This window comes from Phaethon aethereus (assembly GCF_964289735.1).
Source record: "Phaethon aethereus genome assembly, chromosome: 1".
In the NCBI taxonomy this organism is placed as follows: domain Eukaryota; kingdom Metazoa; phylum Chordata; class Aves; order Phaethontiformes; family Phaethontidae; genus Phaethon; species Phaethon aethereus.
Window position 1 is genome coordinate 129,519,649 of NC_138575.1, and position 26,532 is coordinate 129,546,180.

Sequence of the window (26,532 nt, forward strand, 5' to 3'; positions counted from 1 at the left end):
CTGAGTAGAAACAAGAAGGTCCTTAGAAGTTTCTGTCATGATACTTCACTTCAGAAATGTTGGTATTAAACAAAAGTGTTAGAAGGAAAATGTCCACAGTCAGGCTATGCAGGAACTCAGCTGGCATGGGGTTTAGATGACATTTCTAATAGAAGTGGAGTGTGGTTTTATTGGCTTTTCTAATATTTGATTTTATTTCTTACAGAAAATTATTACAGTTCTATTACCTGTAACTTCCTATTATTTTTCTCTATTGAGCCTTTATTAGTTTTAAAGTTAATGAATTATTAACTGCATTTTTTATATAAATATAACTAAAAGGTATTACTGTATTTTTCCCAGTGACAGCCATAGTTAACACCAACCTTCCTGTTTTATTTTGAGAGTTGTACAAATGCCTGGGGAAAAATAATCATTGCCTATTAATATCTCAGGAAGCCAAAATTCATGTTTGCATCAGAAGGAAGCTCTACAAACTCACCACTCCTATAATGTACCATTTCATGGAGAAAAGCTGCATATTTACCCCTTTTATGTAGAAGAATACTGGCATGTCGGCGTCCATTTCCATTCTCGACGTAGCATGAGTAATTCCCCAGGTCTGCCTCTTCCACAGAGTCAAGAATCAGTGAGATGGAAACCTCCTGTTCCCCAAGGTGTTCCTTGAGAACCCTGAGAAAAAAGTGGCCGTCACTGCTATTCTGCTTGTATCATAGCGGAGCATTAGATAATCATGACCTAATAATGCTACTTATAATTCACAACTCTCTGGCTTCAAATTTGTCTATGGTTTGATGAAATCTTAATTAAATTATATCGTGCTCTTTTGTTCCTCACTTCTAATGAGGTGGTTTGGCTTTGTAAATGTTAATAAGAGTTCAGTTAATTGTATTCTTTAAGCAGGATGATATACACACTGATAATATATTATTTCACACTCTGATGGAGACCCTGATCAGTAGTGTGTGAAGCCTTGAAATGTTATAAGAGGGAAAAGTGAAAACAGCTATTTTGGGGTTTAGGGTCACACTAGGAGTCTGAGCCAAAGACACTGTTTGTGCAATTACTGAGGGTCTTCAACACGTCACTCAGAAACAGTGTGTTCATGCCAGGGTTTGAAAAATTATTTCTTGAATGTGTTATAAAATTTGACTCTGTATTAAAAATCAGTAGAAAGAACTGGCATACCAGATGCCACTTATTCATATAGGTTATAAATAAAAGAAAAGACCTCCTGCATAAGACTCCACCTGTCTTTGAATTTCTTTCTTTACCTCTTAGCATGCCCGTCAGTGGTTTTAGAAATCCAGCAAGGCAAATAACAAACCTCTCTAGGCTGCTCCCTCACATCACACTTGAAAACAGAATTGGAAACCAGCCTTCCTGCTCCTCCCTCCACAAAACATGAAAGTTGTAATGAGGTTCTTATCACTTTTTTATTAGCCTTCAGAATGTCAAGTCTCTGGCTGAAAGGCTTAGAAACAGCTTTAGATGTGAAACACAGCTGATCTGGTTGTCATGTGCCATTTAGTGTGTTGTTTTTGAGCTTTATAGAATAACTGTACACTGTTGTGAAATATGCTTCCATTTTGCTATATCTGGGGACATGGAGATGACCTTGAATGTCTATGTGGCCTTCTTGATTTTGGTAAAGGAATTGTCTCTGTTACTTTGTTTACACTCAAGAAGTCCAAGGTTAACCTGAAAATGAGTGTGACTTCATGTCTTCTGAAGAGCTAGTAAACTCCTATGCAAGAGGTGAAGTGTAAATAAGCTCATTTTGTTCTGTTATAGACAATCACTGTAGATAACACATCTGTAACTATTTACCTTCCTTTGTAATGCACATTTAGATTTGCATTCATTTCTGGGTTTATCCATGATATATAGGTGCAGTGATATACACACATACAGAATTATAAATGAAAAAGGAATCTCTTTTGGATCCAGGTAGATACTTCATATTGTGTAGGAGTTGGTATGCTATGTCAGGCATGTAATTCTCAATACAAAACCATGTTTTTCTTAATTTCCAAATGAGGCAGCACTTTTAGGAGCAGTAAAAGTACATGACGTGAATTGCCAGATCCTCTCTGAAACAAGTATTTCAGCAGATATAAGCAGCCCACGTAACAAGATGCTTGGCTCTCAAAGGCCAGATAACATCCCAGGAAAATAATTTTCCTTGAAGTAAAGAAGGCAAAACATTCCAAAGTCAGACTTCAGCATTTATTTAAGGCTCCATATTTTAAAAGACTTCTTTTGATCTGTTTTCTTTGATGTATTTATTTTTCTTTATTTCATCTTGCTAACTGCCTTAATGCTTCTTATCGTAGATTGCCGCAGTTTGAAAAAGTCACTGTGCAAATTCCAGTCAGTTATACTATGGTCCTTGTCAGGCAGCTGTTCTACTTTTGCAGTCTCTAACATCAGATCTGGTGTGCATTTTCTGTTCTCTACTGGTGGAGTTGGAAAGGTAAAGAACGGATGTTGCAAAACCAGGAATCAGACCCAAAGTGTTGCTGAGTTAGTCTGTGGTAACAAATATTACATTACCTATCAAAAAAAGATATTGACTGAAAAAATCAAAATGTTCTTTCTTTTACCTGATGTCACTTTCCCAGACTCGACTATCATCCAAATCTTCAATAAACTTCTCCCCTTTCATCCAGTAGATTAAAGGACTGACATCTCCACTATACCCAAAGAAAGCTCGGCAGGTTAGATTAGCAGAACTGCCTGTTACAAAGAACGTAAGAAAATATATTATTTCAAAATTTGTAAATAAAGTTTCATTTTTGAATCAGTTGTTTTTGTTGATTAAAAAAAATATATCTGTAGAGACGATGTTGAAAACGTCCAAAAGTATCTACTTGTCTTGCTACTAGTGTTCAACATATTTTCTGAAAAAAATGCAATAAAAATGAAATTAAACGTTACGTAAGAACAGGATTCAATTTTGTATTCACCAAGTTTTCTATGTTTGGTAAGGAAATCAGAGACTATTTTTTTTCAAAAAGAGCTAACTTAACCAGAGTTCCATGTTTTCTCCGAAAACAGATACAGGTTAGGTAAAATAAATGTGCAATCACATCCGTGTTAGTTCATCTTTGCAATGGTTTCTGAAAGAGGCTGATAGATTCCTGTAGGGTACCATTTTCAAGGGACAGTCAGTAGAAAGATGTGTGCTCATGGCTAAATTATCTTCGCAGGAAAGTATCAAACGCTGCATCTTGAAAAAAGAGCACAGGTGAACTCATTCTGCACATTGTGGGACATATCTCACCGTATGAATGGAAATAACCATTAGGCACATGCAGCAAGGAGCAGAAATTCTATATATGTGAAACATGAATTATTTATTTGTTATGGTGAAAATTAAAAATGTAATATGCCTTCACTTTGATTTATTTTCATTATGTAGTCTTACATTTTATTAGTACCATTTGGCTTTGGAGTTTCAGCTAGAGCACATACATGGATTGAAACAGTACTTCACACACATTTTGTGTTTTGGTAAGATCGGATAAAACTAGAGGATGCCCATATAGTTAAAAATGCCCCAGTCACTGCTGTAAAGATGTTTGTCTCAACGTGCACCAACTCTTCTAAACTGCTATGTGTATTTCTTTAGTGGATAATTATACAGTGATTTAAGGAACTGTTGTGATTTAAGCAGTGTTTTTCTCCCCCCTGAGGAGAGTATTTTCATGGACTTTATATTACCACTGAGACAAAACTCATATTTTATTTACACTTCCAATTTTTGATCTTAGGATGGCAAAGCTGACTGACCACAGCTCCTGGGGAAAAAAAAGATGCATCATTAATACTACTTCATTCTGTACCAAGATGCCATGAGAAGTCCATCTGGTTTCAATGAATTTCCTTAAAAATACACTGCTTTGGGTCAGGACCTGGTTCTTCTCAAACATTACATTTATATTTGAACATATTATTTACTTTTTAATATGGAAACAAATGCAGGATGCTGTATAACAAGAAGATGAGTAATTATTAATAAATGTCTTATTTATCTAAAATGATTTGTGGTTTTCTGTAAAAACATCTGACTCCTCTATCTGGCTTGAACTCTCACATCTATGCCGTAAAAGGTGCAGAATCAAATGTTTGTAATAAAAATCTGCAACATCGAGGCAAGTACCATCTCTGTTGTTTTCACAAGCTGTTTAAGAACTGAGTTTCTTTTAGTCATTTCATGAACTTTGGTTGGTGCCACAATCTTTGCCAACAATGCCTTCTAAGGAGACAGGAGTAGCCCAGAACTTAAAAATAGGATAGAGAGCAGGATCTCATTCGTAATCAAAAGGTATGAAATCGTATCTCTGACTAATGAGACATTTGATAATCTCATCTCATTTAGTTACCAAATGTAATATTCAGTGAGAGGGCAAAAACTCTTTCTAAAGACAACCACAGCTCCTGTTTTCACACCCTGGAGAGTAATGGTCAGGACACCTCCTTGGAAACCCACCTCCTTGAGATGGATCTCTACACAGTTCCAGAATTGCCATTTGGAAGCACTGGAGTGAAAGATTTTTGAAATCTTGAAGCCATTTGCAGGGAATGAGATGAGCATTGGGACACAGCTTAATGTGAGTCAAGTGCATGAAAACCTGTAATGGAACATGATAAACTTTCTGGTTGTGCCCAGGACATTTTAACAGATGCAAACCCAGTTTCTTATAGCAGTTGCATAGCAGATATAAACTAGTTTTTTTTTTGTCATCATAATTATGGTAAAAGAACATGTGAAAATGAAAATACAAAACCTTAAACGATTATTAGTATCTTGTCCACAGTCATCCAATTTAGCACACGTTCAGGGCTGTGAAATGCCTAGTAACTGCAGCATTGGTGGACTCTGATCACTCTCAATATAGGAGAAGTTACCTGCACATCTAGAGCAAAAGCAGGTTCTTGTGAAAAATGGACAACTCCTATGACATTATCTACCAGTCTTAGAGGGAAGAGTGCTAACTAATGCATCACAGCTACTTCTTGGGCTTTTTTTGGAGCTTCTCCAGTCCAGAAGCTGGAGCTTCAACCAAGTCAAGGCCTGGTTGAAACTTTTCTAGCTTTTAAGAGCTGGCAAGATCACAGCTAGAGGGACTGTAACTTGTGGTCGATTTATCCATGATTCACAGAGATTAGGCACCACAGGTGCTGAACCATCAAAGCTCTCCAGGATCCTGCAGCTAACTGGCAGCCACTGAGAGGTGATTTTTGCACTGTGCAGCCTCTGAGCCTTTTGCAGGTGAATATTAATGTGCATGGGGTTGTTTTTTAAAAAGAAACATCTTTTTTAAGGGCAAAAAATGTCAGAAAAAAAGATTGTGTAAGATTAAGGCTTTTGTATTCATTAAATTCATAAAGAAATTCCCCCCTAAATAAAATATGTAAACATATTTTTAAACGTAGAATCCAAAGTTTCTATTCAACATGAAATACTTGAGAAATAAACTAGCACCTGAGAAATAAATTAGGAAGGTTATAATGCCTCCTAGTACTACTGTATCTATTGCAGTCACTGAGAAAAGGCCATTAGCATGCCGGGTGTTCAGCTATAAATTACCTATACTGTCTACCTTGACCAATCTTCACAATAAGTAAGTTCATTAGCAGGTCATCAAGAAAGATTCAGTGACCAGTTAATGACCAACTGTGACCATTAATGAGGAGGTCTGTTACTCAAGAGCTCTTTGCAGAGGGCAGTGGAGTTCACTTGGTGGAGCAGAGGTGCTCACAGCTGCCGGCACATGTAAGTAGTAGACAAAGGCCGACTGAAGGGCAATATTAGGAGTGGACAGAGTATTTTGGGAGCACATCTTGATCTCTGTTCCAGAGCTGACCTCATGTGAGTGAGTGAATGCTGTAGGATGGGTTGCATTGTTCCCTAGAAGGGCACTTTTGAAGTGAGTAGACAGAGGATATCTAGTTTGGCACCGAGCATCTGCTCTGCATGTGCAGTCTGTTTTTAAGAAGAAATCTGTAGATTTCTAGAAAGCATGCAAAATTTACGTACATAAATACAAGAGCTGCTTTGCTTCATGTTTAAACTAATGTATAAACAACCTGTCAGCCAATTAATAGAAGTCACTCAGAGTTAACACTACACAACTATTTCTCTCTATGTGTTTTCTGTGCTGAGAAAAACTGTAGAAGTGATTTGAAAACTGTACAAGTTTGATGAATGCTTTCTATGCCATTAATTTAAATTTTTGTGTGAATGATAAATTTATGATTTATAGTCTACCTTTGAAGGAATGTAAATACATGTTTTAAATTAACTACACATTTTAAATTAAATTACTAGGGAAATTCACCTCTCTCGCTGTCCCCTTTGCTGTGAAATGTTGTAAATTGTTGAGAATGTTCTGTCTAAAGTTATGTCCTGGGTAAACTGCTTTTTTATGGACCCTGGAAAAGCCCAAAGGCATGATATTAGAATTATTAAGTGAAACTGATAGTGTTGGTGTTTTTATTAACACCCCACCAAAAAAACCCAAACAAAACACCCTCAAGAAAGGGTAAAGAGAAAAATGGCACTTTTCACTTCTCAGTATAATCACAATTTTTTACTGTGAAATAAATGCAATAACGACATGTAAGAGAACACCTAAAAAGTAAGCCTCAACTGCATATTTCTCCATCACCTTTATTTTTGAAGATGCATATGCTCTTACTGTATTATGTATCTTACTTTTGTAAAAGTTGGAATATATAGCACTACATGTTCCTGCTGCTTGCTGTGATAAAGTTGCACTGTCAACTCTAGCCAACTGGGTTCAAGCTAAATTAATCAAAAGCTCTTTGCCATCTAAACTGAGAACAATTTTTGTTACACGGTCTGCTTTCAAGTCGAGCAGAGTGCAAGGAGGGACCACAACAAAGTGCACTTCCTTGAAACGAGAAAATCCCTTCAGCAGAGCAACACACTGTTTTATGTCCATTTTCTCTACTTGGCAACATTTAGGGCACTTTGCAAACTACTGTTATGGGAGCCTATGTCCAGGAGAGGGCACTGTCTAACTTCGAAACATTAAAAAAAAAGTAAATTCCTAGTGTATAAGCTCTAATTAAAAGCATCAGCCTGCTAAGAACCTGCTAGTTGTAATTAGCAAATAGTGAATGTTTTGTAGTTAGTGAAATGTCATGTTGTATGGCCAGTCTAAATTACACTTGCACCATTAGTCATACAAGTTAGCATACCCTGTGATGGCACCTGTTCTAGCCTTTGATTTGATAGATTCTTCACTGAAGGACAACCATTTTTGTTGGAAGCAATGATAATTATCAGACATCTTCTGCAACCTCTTTTTAGAAGAATCCTCGAAGATGTATTATGGAAATGAAGTGCTTGAGAGCCATGCTTAGGATCTAGTAATATTGGGAGCCAAAAGAGTGGAAATGTTAGGTGTACTGAAATATGGGACTTTATTTTACTGTACAATGTAAACCATTTATAAAACTTATGCACAGGCAATACCTACACACTTGTAAGTATGCCATTTATTTGTAATTTTAACACTTCAAAATGAAATTATAAAAGGCCAAGGCAGATGCAATCAAAATCTCTCACACATGAATTAAATACCATTCTTTCTGCTCACGTTAGAGAAAAAGCACTGTCAAAATATCAGTCTTCGAAGTGGAGGGTTATAAAAGCCGTTAACTCCCTAGGTGTGACAGATAGGTGGAGATTCCTCATAAAATCAATGATCCACTTGCTCTGTCAACGTCATCTGTCAAGACCAGTGGGCAGGTAGGTATTTTCAGGGAAGTCTCATGTCCTAAAACAGTTCAACAGCTCTGGAAAGCCTTTTTCAAACATGATTAAGAAAAAAAAAAAAAAGGAAAATCAAGTACCATATAGTTTTGAGCCATGAGCCTTGATCATATGATCATATTCTCAGGACCTGTAAGTCTTCCCTTAGAGCAGGATGAACTGCAGAGATTCCTCTTGATTCCTTCCTTGCCTATGCAAAGCATCACCTACTGCTATGCCGCCCTCCAGTTTACATAAATATTTTCACATCCTGATATCTTGTACTATCTTACCAGATTGTAACTGTCATGCTGCATGTTTCATATAGCAGATTAGCCCAAATTAAAAAAAATTAAAAATTCTGGTTTTGGAAATATACATGCAAGCTGGAAACTGCTAAATTCTAGTCTCATTACAGAGAGGTATGTTGTGAAGTCTTTGTCAAGCCATAAGATCTTACATCCATACAATTATGAAGATACAATGTGCAAATTCCCTCTACTTTGAATACAGTGGATGTAGGTTTGAAAGGGCTAGATATTATAATTCTACTAAATATTATCATGCAATCATCATACAAAGTGGCTGAATGTGATTACACAGCTATATCTCCTCATTAGTAGACCTGTCTGTATTTTGCTATGTTGCGGAGCAAAACGTTGATTGCATGGGACTCTGAATTATATATTGAATAAGTTCTTCAGGCCATAAACGTTTAAATTTAGAGTACATACAACTATGCCTCCACAAAAAACCCCAACCGTCAGCTTAAGGTTTGCAACAAGATCAGTGAGAGATTGTAGCTTTTGAACTTTCACTGAATTTGTAGATTCACTATTTATTGGAGATCACTTCCTTGAATTTCTGATTATATTTTTTAATTGGAAAAATGCTTGATTCTTGTTCATTACTGTTTTCTTTGTTTGTTTGTTCTTTTTTACTTAGAAACTAACTTTCATTCACCATAGGGCTAAACTCATTTGCCCACTCATAGTCATCCACTGCCCTACGAACAGCCCTTTACCCTGCAAGGCTTCCAGCTGCTGAATTACAGTTCAACAGCAGGACACTTAATGGAAGTGTCTATATGTTGCTGCTTACATGTTCCCTGCCATCAGCTGTGAGATATTTGAGTCTGCAATGCTTAATAAGGTGCTATACTGAAATGTACATGGTAAGATCTAAGACTAACCCAAGAATATTAAAAAAATTTGGTAGACTGTTTCATAGCTGGTGAATGAAAAGAAACCCAAATCCCTTCTGCTTTGAATGGTCTCTTTAGCAGCAGGACTGTCAGAGAGAGCGAGTCAATGAAGACAGCAACCACCACAGCAGACTGCAGAAAAAGAAGTGATGTATGGGACTTCGGGCTTGAAATGCCCAGAACATCTCTGGGGTATGTATATTGTTAAACTAAGCTTCATTTCACAAGAGGTAACAAAACCCCTGAACCAATAATCTTGATTTTCCTAACAGCAGGCCTCTTCTCCTGATAGATGGTAATGTCAGGCTGATAAATTACTTGTTCAGCAAGTATTTTTCATTCCTTCCTCCTCAGAAGTAGAGGCTGGAGTGGGAGACAACAACTATCACAAGAATAAAGAAAGAGTTGCTAAAGAAAAGGAAAGTCACTGCAATTGTTTTACAAGCTTGATTTAACTTTTACTCTAGAAGTTCATATTTTCTCATGGGTTTTTTCAGACAAATGCATTTCTCAAATACTTTTTTCCTGTGCGCTCTCTGTCAAATCAAAAAATAATTTCTGTTTTAAAAGCTTAGTTGTTTTTAGATATAAGTCACAAGAAAATATCTTAGATAAAAAAATATTGTCCAATGGTAAAAAATAAATAGAGGTGGCTTTAAATGTCAAACTTCACATGTATTTTAGCTCTTAAAGCCTTATGACTTGGGAGCTTTAAATCCATCCACAGCATGCATAGCTTAACAGTGTTCAGTGTTTTGTGTCGGGATTCTTTTTCAACTGTACTGCCTTTGACTATGGTGCTGCGGCTTTTGCATTTTAATGATGTTACATGGTAAGAAAAGAAGCTCAGTGAGCAGCCTGAAGTTCCCTTTGCATAAACCAGTCCCATAAGGGCTCCCATAAGGAGTCCCATATGGGAGACCATACTCCTTATGGTCTCGCTCTGTGCCTCGAAAGCGAGGAAGGTAGGTCACACACCCAGGGATGCCACTGCCCCTCAGCAGACTCTAACCTCCAGAATGGCCTCATGCGGCTTTATCTTTGTGAAGTCCCGCTCTGGATCATGTTTTGGGAAACTCCTAGAAAAGCAGGAGGGGTTACCTCTTTATCTTTTTACATTTCAGGAAGGTTAGACTAGGAAATAATAATTCAATGTGTGTCTCTGGTAAAGAGTATTTTATTGACACGAAACATATTAAGAACCTCCTGGAGTTCTGTAGATGACTCTGGGCCCCAAGATACTACAAAGTCAGAATGCTGTCTTTATTAGCTAAGGAAAACAGTTTCAAGCCATTACAGCTCTCACAACATTGTCCTCCTTCCCCTACAAAATCCCAAGGCAAAGCAGCAGCAGACTGAAAGTGGAACTTAGGCAGCACCTCTGAGGTAGAGCACAGCTGTTGCTAAACTTGTTTTACTAAGGAGCTACTTGAATGTAATGATAAATCTGGTGCACTTGTGCCAACTATTACAATAATTTTCTAATTTTGTAGACTTGCAATAGCACAGCTCCCTTTCCACTTTGCTTTCTTTTACCTGTGCAAGCTGTAGAAATAGCTGACCATTTATTTTACTTTTTTTTTAACCTCAAGAGTGCTGTCCCAACAGATGAAAACATTCAAATCACTTGCCATGGAGGTTTTGCTATAAATCTTGTTTCCTTGTTCTTTCTGAAGGGAATATAGTGGGTTTGCTTTGGACTCTGGTGGGTGCTAGTCCATGTCAAAAAACCCAGCACAAAAATCATGGCAACCAGGTGCAGCCCCAATACCTTCTCCCAGCCTACTTCCCAGGTGCACTGCATAACGCTTTCTGTACAAGGGAAATGCAGACTATGTCCTGGATTCTAGATAATGACAAATAACACACTTTTTTTCAAAAGAGATTAACTCTGAGGAGCTGTAGGAAACAACTTACCATGTCAGATCACATTTAAATGAAATATCAATAATCTTAAGGAACAGATTTGGTAATTCAGTTTACATAAAAATTATCATCTACTCAACCTCTTGCAGCTATTTCAGCCCCTAACTGCTCAGCCAGTTGATTTCTTCAGACATAGCACTTAATGAACAGTATTAGAAACTGTGTTTTACTATAATGTCTTGTAATACCTCTTTTTTAACTGCTTTGGGAAGAGGGACTGTAGTGTTTGTGCAATCATTAGATAATGTGGATACACATAGCAAATTCTCAGCTTTGGAGTCACACATATATCTTAAATAATAAGCTGTAGTTTTATTTTTCATTTTATTTTCCAGTCAACCTGACTGCTCTTTTCCTCCCTTTGCTCTTTCTTCATGAGCAAGCCTACCACTGATTGAGTAGGTTGCAGATTATTATTTGGGCAAGGAAGTATTCTGAAAAATACTGTAGAGATGGGCTGCATATGGAAGATTTTTTATAAAAGTAGAGCTTTTGGAAAGTGTCAGGCACAGTGTCAGCTACACCTGCTAGGTGGGTATTAAGGGAATTGAGACTCCAAATAACAAACATTAAATAATTAAACACTATATCTTCTTCTTGTGAACTTTACTCTTCAGCACACACTGGAAACATCAGCAGTTGTAAGATTTTCATGAACTAACCCATTCTGTCAGATCACACCATATGATGGAAAATGTCATTTGGAAAAGACCCAGGCTAGTTTGGCAAGCATATGGATGAGGAGAACCACCATTCCCATGAAGCGATGTAGCACAACAGGATAAATACAATTGAAATAAAACACATCTATTACATGAGTCAAAATATCTCAATTAGGTTCAAAATTATGTGTTTAAATTTTCACCAGGAAAGCCATTAAACACCACTGAAATTTGGAGCCCTGATGAACTGAACCTGTTGATTACTAATAAAACAGGTAAGTAAAATCAACACCAACTTTCCCTTTTATTGAAATAAAACCTCTCAGAGTAGGAAGGTGTTTCATGCTTATTCATACTGGGTTTTTCTACGTAAACAAAAGAATGAAAAAGAATGATATATGTATGGTTTAGATGTGCTTCTGCTTTAAATCATGGTGGCCCCACCTTGTCTTGAAGATATTGCAATGGACAGAGAAAATACTAATTTTTAGTATATCCTCTGAAATAGCTGATATTTGCCATTTAATTATCACATGGACTAATATCTGTTTATAGAATTTAAAGGTCCTAACACATCAAACACTTCTATTGCATAAAAATCTGGATGCATGCTATTTCTAACAGCACTAGGTTTTCCTTTTTCATACCGCAGTCATTACGCCATGTAGTCTATTTCTCTTGCATGTGGGAGTTAGTGCCCTCCTTTCCAAATAAACTCCTGAAACAAAGTCCATGAGAACAAAACACTCTCATTCACAAAGATGCAAATGGACAAACTTGTTTGCTTGTCTGTGACCAATGTGCCCTATTCTTGGACCATACACACGCTGGAATCTTTTGCCGTCGACCAGCTTCCTTTCCACACAAAGGACAGGCAGGTTTTTTCAGCATATACCTCTATGAAATTGCATGTTGATAGACAAGACTTAGTGAGGGCAGCACAAATGCCACCAATGGAATAAAAAGAATCCACATAGCACTGCATATAGGCTACCTGAGTTTAAAGGGAAAAAAAAGGAAAGAAATGGGGACAAGCTTGAATTCTTGATGGTATACCTTGCTTTTTGACCTGCAGGTATATTGAGTGGATACATGAGAACTTCTGCCCCACGGCAGGGCCTGCCTGTTGCTCCCAGCCCAGAAACCTGCATTCTCTCACTCTGATTTTTGGAATGGGTGAAGACCTGTGATCTCCATCCTGTTAGATAGCAGCTGTTCTTGCACCACATGGGCAAGAGTAGGAGAGTTGTTCTTGTACTCCTAAATTACACCTGCTCAATGGCTGGCTTTATGTTGGCTATCACTCTTTAACAGGAAAATGGCCTGGCCAGGCTGGAGGCCAGGAAGAAGCAGAGTCTGATGTGCCCATCTATATTTGAAGTAGGTGCAGGTCTGGGCATCATAAAATGTGATTCTTCCACAACAGCTTCCTTCTCAAGAACGATTGATAACAAAATTATTTTGGTTTCTTGCTCCTGTTTGTTAAGAGGAGATGCTCTTGAGTACTGGAAAATCTGGGCAACAGCAAGGCTTAGATGATTTATCTTCTTGCAGCAGCCACGTGGGCCTCGTTTCTCAAGTTCACCTTCACCCTCCTTTAATTGTAATTTCCATAGTTCCACTGCACAGGGTCCTGCCAGCAAAACTCCTGAGAGATTTAGGGCTCCTGTATCTGAAGCCAAATACCTGAGATCAGCAAGCAGGATCCCAATCCTCGTTACTAGCATAATTTTGAATTTCCTGATCAATTTACACAACCTACCTTCCTCCTGCTGCATGCCCACCAATACTGTAATTTTTGTTTTCATTTTCTAAGTGCTCTGAGAGGCACAGGAGTTCTGACATTTCTTAAAAGCAGAAGAAATTGAAGGAAAATGTCACCTTGGTCAGTTCAAGCCACAGGAACGCAGAACATCATTGTCTACAAAGTTGTTTGGGGTTTTCAACAGTTTTTGCAGGTCTCAGAGCAAAGACTAAAAGCAGAATTTGAGTGACAATAGAAATATAAGGTACGACAGCTGCTGGTTACAGAAGCAGAGACAAATATTCATTATGCAATATTTATGATACAAACTGTGCAACGAGGGAGGTAGCAGGCTGGTGTCTCGGCAGAGGTGCAGGATGCCACCCTGACCAGCAGCCCCACTGCTTACCCAGTCCTCTGCTCCTCCACAGTTGAGGCTGCCAGTCACCCCAACTCCTTGATGTTTTTTTAATGTGGACACCTGTCCATGAGGGACCAGGGTAAGTTTGCAAATCCTCTTTTCATTTGTGACTTGGAGCTACAGTTTTAATCCAGGTCTGGGGAAGAAGAGGCTGCGTTAACTCTTGCACTACCTGGCCCGTTGTCAGGTCTAAAGAACACTACTGCAGCTATAGTCTTTGATCGTTATTGGTGCAATTATTTGCAAGTGTTGTTACAAACTACTGGGCAATAAAACAATGACGGATTTTTAGAAATTGCTTAGTACAGTGTTTACTTTTAATCCTTTGGTATCTAAGTAGCATCCCTTTAAAAATGTGTTTTAATTGCAGACATATAAAAATTAGTATTATTTATAAACAGTCCAAAATGAATGGTCTTAGGCATTAAGTATTGCATGATTACATATCCAGGCAGTTTCCTAAACATATAGTGTACACTCTCAGTGGAGTTTAAATCCATACTTATCTTAAATGAAGTCATATGGATTATCTGAAGTGAAATCAGTGGGGAAAAAAAAACTACTAAAAAACCCCTCCTTCTGTCACTAACAAATGGTTTTTTTGAATGTTAATTTGGGATACTTAACCTTCAAACACAAAAAGTCGGAAGGATTAAAACAGCCACTGAATCACAGCGAAGATCCACTATCCCAGCATCCTGTAACTGACAGTATTCAATAGCAGGAGGGCATAAGTCTACATACCTCAGTCATAGTCACTGAAAATAGCCCTAATTTTATGACGGAAATGTTGACAGATTTTAAACTACAGAAATACCACTAATAAAAAGCAAGATCATACGGCTGTCCTTTGTAGGCAGTTAATCTATCTGTTCTAACAGGACATACATATAAAACATATGTACAAACATATATAAACATACGTATAAAATATTAGCACTAGGAGACAAGAAGAAATAGTCTTCTGATAGAAGTTCAGCAATGTTCTTTTTAACAAAAGCATGTGCATTTATTTGAGAAGTTAAAAGGTGGAAATTTATTGTTATGCTAAAAAGCAGCGAGGTAAGCTTATCCAGTTGAATGCTTCCCCCAACGTGCTTTTATTTTCTCCAGATTTCAGGAAAATCAGAGATATTTATGAGTAAAGTTTGGCAAGAGTTGTTTGGGGTTTTTTTAATAGTTCATTAGATTTTCAGTAGCAAGTGTATTAAACTTTATTTTACATAAATTATTCTCCTAAAAAACTTTGTAGCGTGAGATGATAAAGTTCAATTGTTAAACAATGAGAGAATTTACAAGACATGAAAAAACAGGAGAAAATAATAAAAGGCAGAGGGAAAAAGGCAAAGCTTGTTCTACTCTAGGTGGTCATTTGAAAATGAAGTAAAGATTTTTTTTTAAGGACTGTGATGGCAGGCAGCGTTTCCTTGGTATCTAAGGCAGGTAATAGGATGTCATAGGGTGGCTGGTCCTGTAACTTTTCTATTTCCTCTGTGTCAGTCTCTAAAATACCTGTCCTGATGAGTGTGAGAAAAAAGCTAACTCAGTGGGAACAGTAGTAATTTTTAAATGTCCTGATGAATTATATCCCCTTATACTACAATAAGGGGTTCTTGTAAAAGCTGTTTCCATTTTTAATGTTTAAGTCAGTATTATGTGGAAGGAGTAGCTGGGAAGCAGAAAAAGATTGGTGCTGTTGAGATTGGGACATGACCTCTTCAAGAGTGGGCATATGGGAAGCTGGATGACGGTAATGAGAAGACATCCTCTTAGAGATGGCCTGCTGGCACCTACCCAGTGACACTGTAGTAGCTGAAAAGCAGGTTTCAGTAAAAGGCTGAGCTGAAAGAGCCTATCAAAGCCTATAGCTGCAACAGGAATATTACTTTTCCTTCTCAAAACAATAGCCCACAACACTCCTGTTGCCCCATGTTCTCACAGTCACCCTTTCTCATCTTGTCCTCTTTTTGAGAGATCTCCTGCAATTGCCAGCACCTCCCTGCCTGGAGACAATTCCAGCACTAGACCTCCAGCACCCAGGTCAGGCAAGAGGCAGCCTGAAACCTATTAACACAGAGATTCATCTCACACCTCTGTCTTCAAAGATAAAGTTATGAAGGCTGGAATCTGACAGGACCCTAACATTAAAAAATCATCAGATATTAAAAAATTACATTGTCTGAGGAGTGATCAGGAAGAAAAAGCCCAACAAAACAAAACAAAGCAAAACTCTGTAAAAGAGATGTTGGAGAACTGATGACAGCAGCTGTTTATCTATGAGCAAGATTCTTCTGCTGTAGGTTTGAGAGTGGCATTGTGAATAAGAACTAGCTAAGAGAAGCAATTGCCATCCTGAATAAAATGAATCATACCTAATATGATTAGCACATGTTACATAGTAGAATGAAACTGAAATGTAAGTTTGAAAAGAGCATTTGTCGAAAAGGCAGAAGTAAAAGGTTGACATGACATTTTCTGCATAAATGAAGACTTTGAAGGCGAAAAAATCTGCTTTTTATGTTCATTTTAGAGATATTTCTATTAAAAAGCTATTAGTTCCTCAAATGTCACTTTTATGAATAAGAACTTGTCTTGGTGACATAGGAGATATTGCAGATGAGCTGTTGTTTGTGTAAAGAGTTTCAAATCCCTAGATTTTCATAAAGACAGCCAAAAAATGCAGAGCTCCTACCTTACCCTTTCACTAAGTAGTAACATGAAAAGCTCCAATAGATTATTTAAAATTATCAAGGCAAATCATTTCTTACTGGTTAGACAGGAACAAAAACTGACTCCTATAGAACTTTTACAGTTTTATTTATTAATTGACCATAAATGAATGATTCATAGCCCAAACTTCAATAGAATTAAATTTCTGTAGTTTAGACAGTGGGATGGAAAAGCAGAGGTTTCCAGGAGACAAGATTTCTGATAAAAAAGACTTGCCATTCTGCTTTCTTGGACTTTTTTCTGTCTGATAGTTTATTTAATTTGAATAGACTAACACCTCATAGCTGTTAGCACAGGATAGTCCCAAGAACAAGGCTGGCCTGTTAAGTCAAGATGCTGGGATCTCTCCCAGGACTTGCAGGCTTTGAATTCAAGTGCTGCAGGAGGAGTGTTGGAAACCTGTTGGACGTTGGTCAGCCTATGTTCTGAGAGTTTTAAAACACTCTGTTAAGGAAGGCAACTTAGTTGGGGCTGGGGATCCCAAGGCTTTGCTGCTAGCAAACTTCAAATCAATGATCTTGAAGCTCTTCCATGGTTTTCTGCCTGGAAACAGGGGCCTTGGAAGTCCAGCTCAAGCTTCTTAAAGCTGTAGCTTCTAGGGTGCCTCCTATGTCGACCATCTCCATACCAGGAACGCATACCAGTCATGTTACACAGTAAGGCTGCTTCTGAGATGAGAACTGTAGCCCACAGGAAATTCAGACTTCCAGCTCTACTGCACCAGGTGTGAAAGGCCTCACATGATTGTCAATATCCAAGACGAAGGCCGTGTAAGCTTGGAGATCTCCACTGACTTACCATAAATCTGTTTGATTTACCAAAATGTTGTGAAGCCCTCTTGCTCTGGGTAAGACTATCTTTTACCAAAAATTTCTGACCTTGACATTTAGATGCAGTTCCACCTCTGCAACATGTGTTTTGCATGACTTTGGGACACTTACTGACACTTTCTATTCTAATTTACCTGCCATCAGGGCTCATAGAAATTTGTCCTCCCATCTTCTGTTTTGTTTAATTAAACAGCAAGGGCAGCAAGTCAATGAGATTCCACAATCGAGACTCCCCAGCATCAGCTGAATGAATGAGTAGACCTGGGTATATTATATAGTAAACCAATACACAGATATAATAGCTAAAGTCCTCAAAGCAATATAGGTGTAAAAAGCTGTATTAGATCGTATATACTGCTTCTGTATCAGAGCTTACTGATTCTGAACCACATCGGTGATATAACTGTAGGATGTGCTGCATACTGTAGATCTATCATTACTGTTTCTTCCATATAAAACATATTAAAATTGCAATAGATCCTCCTTCTGGTGGAGGTCATTAAATGTCTCTGTGATAACAAGTATTGCTAGTTACATTTGTGACTGTTCATTTCTTCAACAATATCTTCATCTGTTCCTCAAAGACGTTACTCATTTTGGCAGGCTACGTAAAGAAGTGTGAAGAAAGGGGAAGGCTTATCAATGCATTTATATAAAGGGTGCCAAGTTTAATTCAGTATAATCTGTAGGGCAGTATTACTTTCAACTTACTAGGAAAAGAATAAATACGGCTTGAATGGCTAGATGTTGGAAAGAGCTCTAAACAAATTGCTAGTGAAACCTTAGCAAAAAGCACCTTGTTATCACTCCAGTCTAGGCTACACTTCTGCAATGAGGAAACTGCTTAACACTCTGTAAGCTACAAGATGACTCATATGCTTCAAATTAAGCATTTGCATAACTGTTTATAAGCTGGGGGCGTTGGATCATAAGCTTCATGGAGGGAGAGGATAATTTCTCTCATGCTCATCACACACCTAAAACTTCATTCCTTTTCCAGAAATCTTCCTGCTTCTAGTGGAATATCTTTGCAATGTCTGTTGTAACACCCCAGATATCTTTTTACTTCCTTTTCTTTTCACTATTGACTTGTAGCAAACAGTGCGTTCTGGATGATTTTTTTGTAGAAAGGAAGGCACAGGTAAAATGAAAAAAGACAAAGTAAAGATAAAAAACAGGGGAAAAAATGTGTAATTTTATTTGTTGTATTAGAGAAGAAATTATAAGTGTAAATGAAATGTGTGCTGGTAACTACCTTGTTAATCTTATATTGATACTCCATGTCATTAACCTACAATCAAGATAAAGTCTAGCTGCATAGATATAGAAATAGGTGTACATTCTTAGATGGGTGTCCATGTGTTATTTAATTATTTCATGTTTCTTCAGTCAATATGTGTGTAAGTCTTGAAATACACCTGAAAGCATAATTAATGTCACAAGTGGCATTATAATAGGGATGAATTTGGACCCTGACAATATAGTCCAATGTTTTTTACTGGTTAGTGATGGTATTTGCTAGAAGATGCAGATGTGGAGAAATTGAAACATTCATCACAGAGTTAGAACAAACACTTCCCTGTACACCTCTGATTAAAATCATTCTCACTTCCATGTTACATAACCAGTGTATACCCATATATTGATTCACTTTTTTCGCATTACTGCAATCCAGTGGGAAAACTTGAGACTTTAAGTCCCAACATAAACTTTGTCCTGTTTCCTTTCACAAAACGATCCATTTCACCTTTACTTTTATGGATAGCATTTTGTATTTCTATAATGCCTTTGTATTGACCATTTAAAGTATTCTACAGTGTTGTTAAACAGCACAACTTTTCTGATACGAATGGCTGGATTTCCTTCTGCCGAATAGAACATAATTAATACACTCCTTCGATTGCTAGCATGATGAGAAACCAATTGCTGAAGCACTGCCCAGGCTGACAGCAAAGCTCCCATCCTAGTCTGGGATTTCACCCACTGTCTTCACAGCACTGCAGCATTTTGCACAGTAATATGCCATCTGTTGATGGCTGGCAAAATAATCCTCATCAATACCACTGCCCAGCTCAACAGCTGAAGTAGTAGAATGAAATATAAAACCATTTAAGGCTCCTATTGCTGTGAGAGAAATGCATGAGGACAGTCCACATTACCCTTTCCATGCAAAGGTATATCACCTTGGAGTCTTTTATTATGGGTGAGGAGTAGGCAAATGGAATCTGCGTGTTTATGTGGACTAAAAAGAAAGGGTTTAGTCAATGTTTCATCCATAGATCACTGAACAATTTTCACTGATCACAACAATTACTGATGTACTTCCTGTATTCCTGGCTCATGTTACCAAGTAGAGTCTGGTCAAATGCTGCCTGTCTTCCACTCCCAAATGCATTTGTGATGACCACACAAAGAAAGGCTGTAGTGAACTGGGAAGAGGAATATCAGAGTAGCTCCTCTGAGAGCCAAGATGAAAGGTTAAATCTTAGTCAGCTGGAGAAAGTGACTAATTGTGAGGAAAGAAAAACAAAATCAACCCATACCTTGCAAGAAAGGTTTTTATTTCTGTTGTTAGGGGATGAGCACTTATTGTTAATAGGAAAGGTAGTCATGGAAACATGGTGGTTGCAGCGGAGACCTTTCAGACCACTGAATCCATGTCCTTAACATAGGATATAGTTTTCATTCTTCTCACCTACTTAGTAGATATTGAACTGATGTTTTACTGGAGTTTAGCCAAATGACCAGCAAGAAAGTTGCATAATTATGTGAGAAATTTGGGCAGTAGCCAAGGCAAATGCTTTTGGATTAAATAACATATAATTAGTTTTCATTCACTGTAATGCTTTAAAATTATCTGGAATGTATCCTCGTTATTAGTAGACTGAAATATATTCCCTTTGGGAGAATATTGGAAGGAATATTTGCCCTCATGAAGTAAATACTTATTCTCATTCTCTTCTCAGCTCCCTGATAGCACATTTGTGGTAATGGTTCCTTTGCCAGCTTTGCCAGCAATCTCCATGGTTTGTTTGAATTCAACCTATAACTTCTTAGAGGTTTATGGGTAATAATTCAGTTTAAATATTAATTTTTCTTCCTCTTCTTCTGAATTTGCAAAGAGCATAAGTTTTCTACACATTAAAGATGTGGTAAGAAAATCCTTTGGGTTTTTATGCATAAAAAGGAAGATTGTCCAGAGACTATAACATCATGGGAATTAACTTATTTAGTAATGCTTCCTAACGAATTCTTATCCTCCTAAGAAAGGTATCTTGAGTGAATTAAAAGGTTCATGTATATAAATTGCCTGGAACTATTCAAGAATGATGATAAAAATAAGATGAAATTTGTAATTCTGTTGGTAAAGAGAGGAATTTCTTTACAGATGAGAGAGACTGGAGTTGGTAGAAGGAAGAAATACTTACTAGTCATGTAAGGTAAGACTACAGGTTCATTTGCAAACAGATAGAGGCAAGGTCTGTCCAGATGCTAAGCAGGGTGCATTAGCTCTCATTCAGAATTGTGAAAGTTCCAGTTACTCAGGAGACTGCGAAGAACAAAATTCCCAGTAAAAGACCATATACACTGTGACAATGCCTCCTCCCTCAGATTACACAAAGCTTTTATACAGTTCACTTTGCCTTGACCAAGGCAATGTTTTTTCAGTGAATATCTAATTTTAGAAAACAAAGAAAGAATGATGCAAAGAAGTTATTTGTGAGTTCAGATGGGTTTTAGGCTGACAAACTAGAGAAAGGTAGAAAATATCAGCAGAGTTGTTCTGACATTTTCAAATAAACTTTGTCGATATTTCTTATTCTAATATATTTTATTTTGAGAAATTACCTACCCTGACAAAGGAAACATTTAAGCATTTTAATGTTCAGACTACTTTGTATTCATATCACAGAAGCTGAGCTGCAGAATTGTCCCAGGCACTTGGAGGGCAATGCTGGGATTTCTGCCCTGTGATTCATCAGAAAATTCTCCACTGCATAACAAGGTTACAAAGAAGTTATCAGTGGAACTGTAGAACTAACAAAGGACATATCAAAACTCTCACATAATGACATAAACAAAGAGAAAATTTACTAAACCCAGTGTGCAGCTGACTTTTCTTGATTCTTGAAGTGTTATGGGGATAACCCAGTGACCTGATGAAACTGGCAAACAGCCATAATTAACCGCAGATGTAGGACACAACCTTTCACACTGAATGAAATGACCAAGCCTAAATACTCTGCGGAGGAATTCTTGTTTTATATCTGACTGATTTTTTGATTCAGCAGCATGGTAAAGAACATGCTTTACTTTAAACATTTCAGTCCCACCTCTGCTGCACTCACACAAATGAAATCAATTAGGCAAAACTCACAGTTTATAAAGGAAAGTACATAATTAAGAGCTAAATTGAACTGGTATCAAACTATCTTTATCTGAGGGGAAAATATTATTTCCATCCACCTGTCTCACTGCTGGTGTAATAAACATATAAGAGTCCTTATTACAGATGTTAAACTCATTCATCCAAAGGTTAGAGGTAAATTATAGAAATAGATTAAAGATGTACACAGATGTATGTGTTTGCTTAAAGTTAAGTGCCCGGCTACCCCTACTGAATTGTTCATATTCCTTAGGTTGAACAACATTTTGTTTTGTTGGATAAGTATCTCACAGTATTGAATTTTCGCAGTGGAGAATCTCTATAATTAAAACTACACCAAGCTTTTCAATTTCAACTGTTCTTAACTTCTGGAAAAATACTTTCAATTGTTTCTGAAACCTTCCAAGAATGGTGTCAGTCTCACTCATGACCATTACTATGGCCTAATTAGGAATAAATGAATTTTATACATTAAGACAAGAAAAATTAATCCAATAGAAACTTATACTTAGCAAAAATAATTATAAGCTATTTCCAGCATGATGAGAAGAAAATACTATTTTTAAATCAAACTGAAAAAAATTATTCAAAAGCATTTCAATATTTTTTGTTGTAGTCTGAATTCATATAGTGAGAACATAGCCATGGAAAACAAATTTTAAGCATAATTTACCATGCTAGACATACCATATATCCGAGTATAGCAAAGCAGCATAATCATTCAAAACAGGGTAGATGTTAAATATATGGTAAAAGTTACCTTTTTAATGATGCACAGATTAACTAAAAGTGTTGCAGATAATTAAAATATATAGGATTAAGTATGTAATGTAGCATAGACTACAGTATTCTTGCATTAGGATATTTAAGTAGGGCATATCAAGAAAATACAGAGAAATACAAAGTTTCATGTTCTAAGCATCGGCTTATTTAATATAGATTTTCATAATAACAAAAGACTGCCATTGCTAATCACAAAGTCCCTCCAAATCTATAGTCTAATAATGTTAATTTTTCTTGAATGAAGAATAATTATCAAGAAAAACATACACTGTGTAACACTTTATTTTGAAGATCCCAAAGATGGGAACTTAAAAATGTTTGGTTAAGCTGTGTCCACATGATACTCCTTGGTTTCAAACGGAAAATGTAAGTGAAAAGAGAAAGACACAGTCTGCTCACATGCAAATTACTCTGAAATTTTTAATTTATACAGTTCTGTCTTTCAGTGACTACAGGCTAAATCTTCAGGTTATTAGTAAGTCTGTATCTAATGTGTCCTTTATTGAAGTGTGAATAATTTCAAATGACTGACAAAAATGTTATAAAAACCCATTTAAACCTCCTCTATCTTTCCATCACATCCTGAAAGGTATGAGTCTATTCAAATACTACTCACATATGACACCATTCCTGAAAACAGATAACATTAGTCTTGAGGGCTACTGTCATTAATAAAATTCAGAGCAGAAGGTGATATGTATCCTATAAAAAGGGGATTTCGGGCAAACAGATATGAAAGTTTTCCACCACTGGGAAGTTATTACCTTGTTGTTCCTCTGTTAAAAAAAAAAAAAAATTGATTTCTTCATGACCACAATCTGGGTATGACGTTGGTTTTATATTCTTATAACAGGAAGTTTGAAATAGATTGACATACTATGGTAGATACTACCACAATCTTCCTGGGACCAAACACTTGCAGAAATGTTTCTGTTGCTAATATATGCAATAATTTCATCTTAACACCAGGTACAGTTTAAACAGGCACACACTCACTGGTCCCTGCTATGTGGGCACTGCAGCTTTTTACTCCTTGCCTGTTTTTTCTGACCAACTTTATAAAAGGGTTTCCCAGGGAAGAAAGACTACAGGCAGCAGCCCAGAGAAAAAGGAAAAAAAAAAACCCATGACTGCCATCTTTCAGCAGTCTCTAGAGTATGAATGACAGTAACTAACTACTGCGGTCAGATATTTTATAGCTTATGGAAAGAAATAAAAAATAAATCTACTAGTATGGAAAGGGATTTTATTCAAAGTTCTGCATGGTCACAGCTTCAACAGTCTTCATTAAAACTCTGGCTACTTAAAAAAAACACAACACGGATTTAAAAAACATGGACTTAGAGAACAGTAATTCTTTTCCATAAATGTCTATGCGGTCATGGTCAACAAAAGAGAGACTCCATAATAATTTGAAATCAGTAGAGCTGGCAGATCTTTAAGGATTTTTTCCATAGAGCGCAAGAGCTCTCAATCCCCAGGTGTAAGAAATTGGGAAAGGAAGGCAAGAAACCGACATGGCTGAGTGGAGACGTGATGAGCAAACTAAAAGACAAGAAGGAAATGCACAGGCAGTGGAAACAGGGACAGGTATCCTGTGGTGAATACAGGGATGCTGTCCAGGATGAGGTCAGCAGGGCCAAGGCACGTCTGGAGCTGAACTTGTCAAGGGTTGCAAAGGATAATAATAAGGACGTCAATAGGTATGTCAGCCAGAAAAGGAAGGTCAAAGAAAGCAAGATGAGCAAATACTTGATGAGCAAGACTGGAAAACTGGCAACAATGGATGAGGAGAAGGCTGAGGTACTCAACAACTTCTTTGCCTCAGTCTTCACTGGCAGTGTCTTTTCCCACACCTCTCAAGGGGATGGAGTGCAAGGCTTGGACTGGGGGAGCAAAGTCCCACTATAAGAGAAGATGAGGTTCATGACCACTTGAGGAACCTGAATATACACAAGTCAATGGGACCTGTTGAGATGCATCCCAACGTCCTGAGGGAACTGGCTGATGTAGTTGCCAAGCCACTCTCCATATCTGAAAAGTCATGGTAGTCAGGTGATGTCCCTGGTGACTGGAAAAAGGGTAACATTGCACCCATTTCTAAAAAGGGAGCAAGGAGGCCCCTGGGAACTGCCGACCCATCAACCTCACCTTTGTGCCTGGGAAATCATGGAACAGAACGTCCTAGAAGTTATGCTAAGGCACGTGGAGGACAGGGAGGTGATCTGAGACAGCCAGCATGGCTTCACCAAGGGCAAGTCCTGCCTGACCAACCTAAAGGCCTTCTAGGATGGAGTGACCACATCAGTGGACAAGTGAAGAACTATGGACGTGATCTACTTGGACACTTGTAAGGCCTTTGACATGGTCCCCCACAACACCCTTCCCTCTCAATTGGAGAGATACAGATGTGATGGGTGGGCTGTTAGGTGGATGAGGAACTGGTTGGATGGTCACATCCAGAGGGTAGTGGTCAATGGCTCAATGTCCAGATGGATATTGGTGCTGAGTGGTGTCCCTCAGAGGACTGGTAATAAAGTTCAGTATAATCTTCTAATATAGTAAACCTTTTGCTGTAAAAAGGGATTGATGTTTTATTTAAAAATGGAAACAAAAATTTAAAAGGATCAATTCACAAACTATCTTAAAGTTTTGACTGATGTGTTTTTTTCTTGAGGTTTTCATTCTTAAAAACTTTTGTAATTTTGATTTTTTAATTCCAATTTAATAATTTTGAGGAAAAAAATCATTGTAGGGCATGAAAAGTACCTCTTAGCCAGTTATAGCTCCTGGTATAGATACTTGATTTTAAGTGGGTGTGTACACTGAGACTTGACAGAAAGTTCTTTTACTGCTTTTCATCTTAATCCTTTCTATTAACCAAGTTAGGAGGGTTACACTAGCAGAACAGAAACGATTGCTCTATTACCATGGTTTCAATAGATTCAGGATAAAAGTATAAATATCTAGTTCATAGCTTTAACTCCCTCCCTCCTGTCTCATGTTGCTGGTCTAAGGATTTGTAGTATCAAGTAACTTGTATTTCTGGCTAAAAACTTTCTCGGACAAAATTTAGCTGTGCTAAATAAAGTTTAAAAAGTTTCAAGTTTTCAGTAAGGGGAGAACTCCACTAGGGACTTAAAAGAAAAAATAAATGAGAAGCATTGTTTCTTCATTGCCTACTACTGGACTTTAATCTTCATTAACAAACGGATGAATGGATACAATTTTCATTTATTCATCTACCCAGAAGTATTTCAGGACATTTTTATTACCTTTGGAATTTGGGATGTTTACAACAGCTATTTTATAACTAAAATAATCCTTTCTGCAAAGGTGCACACAACAAGATGTACAGCGGGCAGAGCCGGAGGCACGGGAGCAGAGGGAAAGGCTATGTATTGCACGAAGTAGAGATGCAGAAAAGGTGGGATATTTAGGGCAGCACACAGAATGTCAAAACCAAAGCAAATTGTCCAGCTCCATCTTGGATTATCAGTAACCTGTTGCTAAGCTCCTGATACCACAGGAGAAATCAAATGCCTGATCTTTGTTAGTTAAGAGAGGATTTGCAGTCATTAGTTCACCATCTGGTTGCTTGCAGAACTAACTTATCATCAATACTTTTTTTCAGAGGGGAGGTTGTAACTCAGGAATTAAGCGAACAAGACCATGTTGGAAATAACCCATGGAAAACTGGCAAAACCCAATTAGGTTTTCTGTGTGGAAATGCCATTTTTCTCAGACTGTGGTGTTGGAAGGTTGCAGATTCATTGTGTCTTACAGCCTCTACGTCATGCAGGGCATTTTGGAAAAAAAAAATGTTTTTTACCTAAATTCCCAGCCCTCCAAAATCACAGTGGGATTCACTACTATTTTCACATATTCACTGTCCAAAATGGACCAATGCTTTAAAGGTTGTCTCTTGAACTGAAAATTTGACATCAGAAAAACTTCAGCATAAGCCCCCAGCTGGATGGTGTTTATCTGTGTCACCCCAAATATTTGATATATTAGTATTCAGCTTCATGCCAGCAACCCTTCACTCACTGTGGC

General features: G+C 37.5%; 1 protein-coding gene across 1 annotated transcript in view; it reads right to left on the reverse strand.

Moving 5' to 3' along the window:
• The window catches only part of IL1RAPL1 (interleukin 1 receptor accessory protein like 1), a gene marked incomplete at its 3' end in the record, with an annotated part of 664,549 nt that overhangs the window by 27,323 nt on the left and 610,694 nt on the right, over positions 1 to 26,532 (reverse strand). Inside the window, exons 6-7 of the mRNA XM_082011048.1 lie at positions 2,607 to 2,735; positions 527 to 672 (exon numbers count right to left, since the gene is read on the reverse strand). Of these exons, the coding sequence (XP_081867174.1) occupies positions 527 to 672; positions 2,607 to 2,735 (275 nt within the window). The remainder of the gene's footprint in view (positions 1 to 526; positions 673 to 2,606; positions 2,736 to 26,532) is intronic.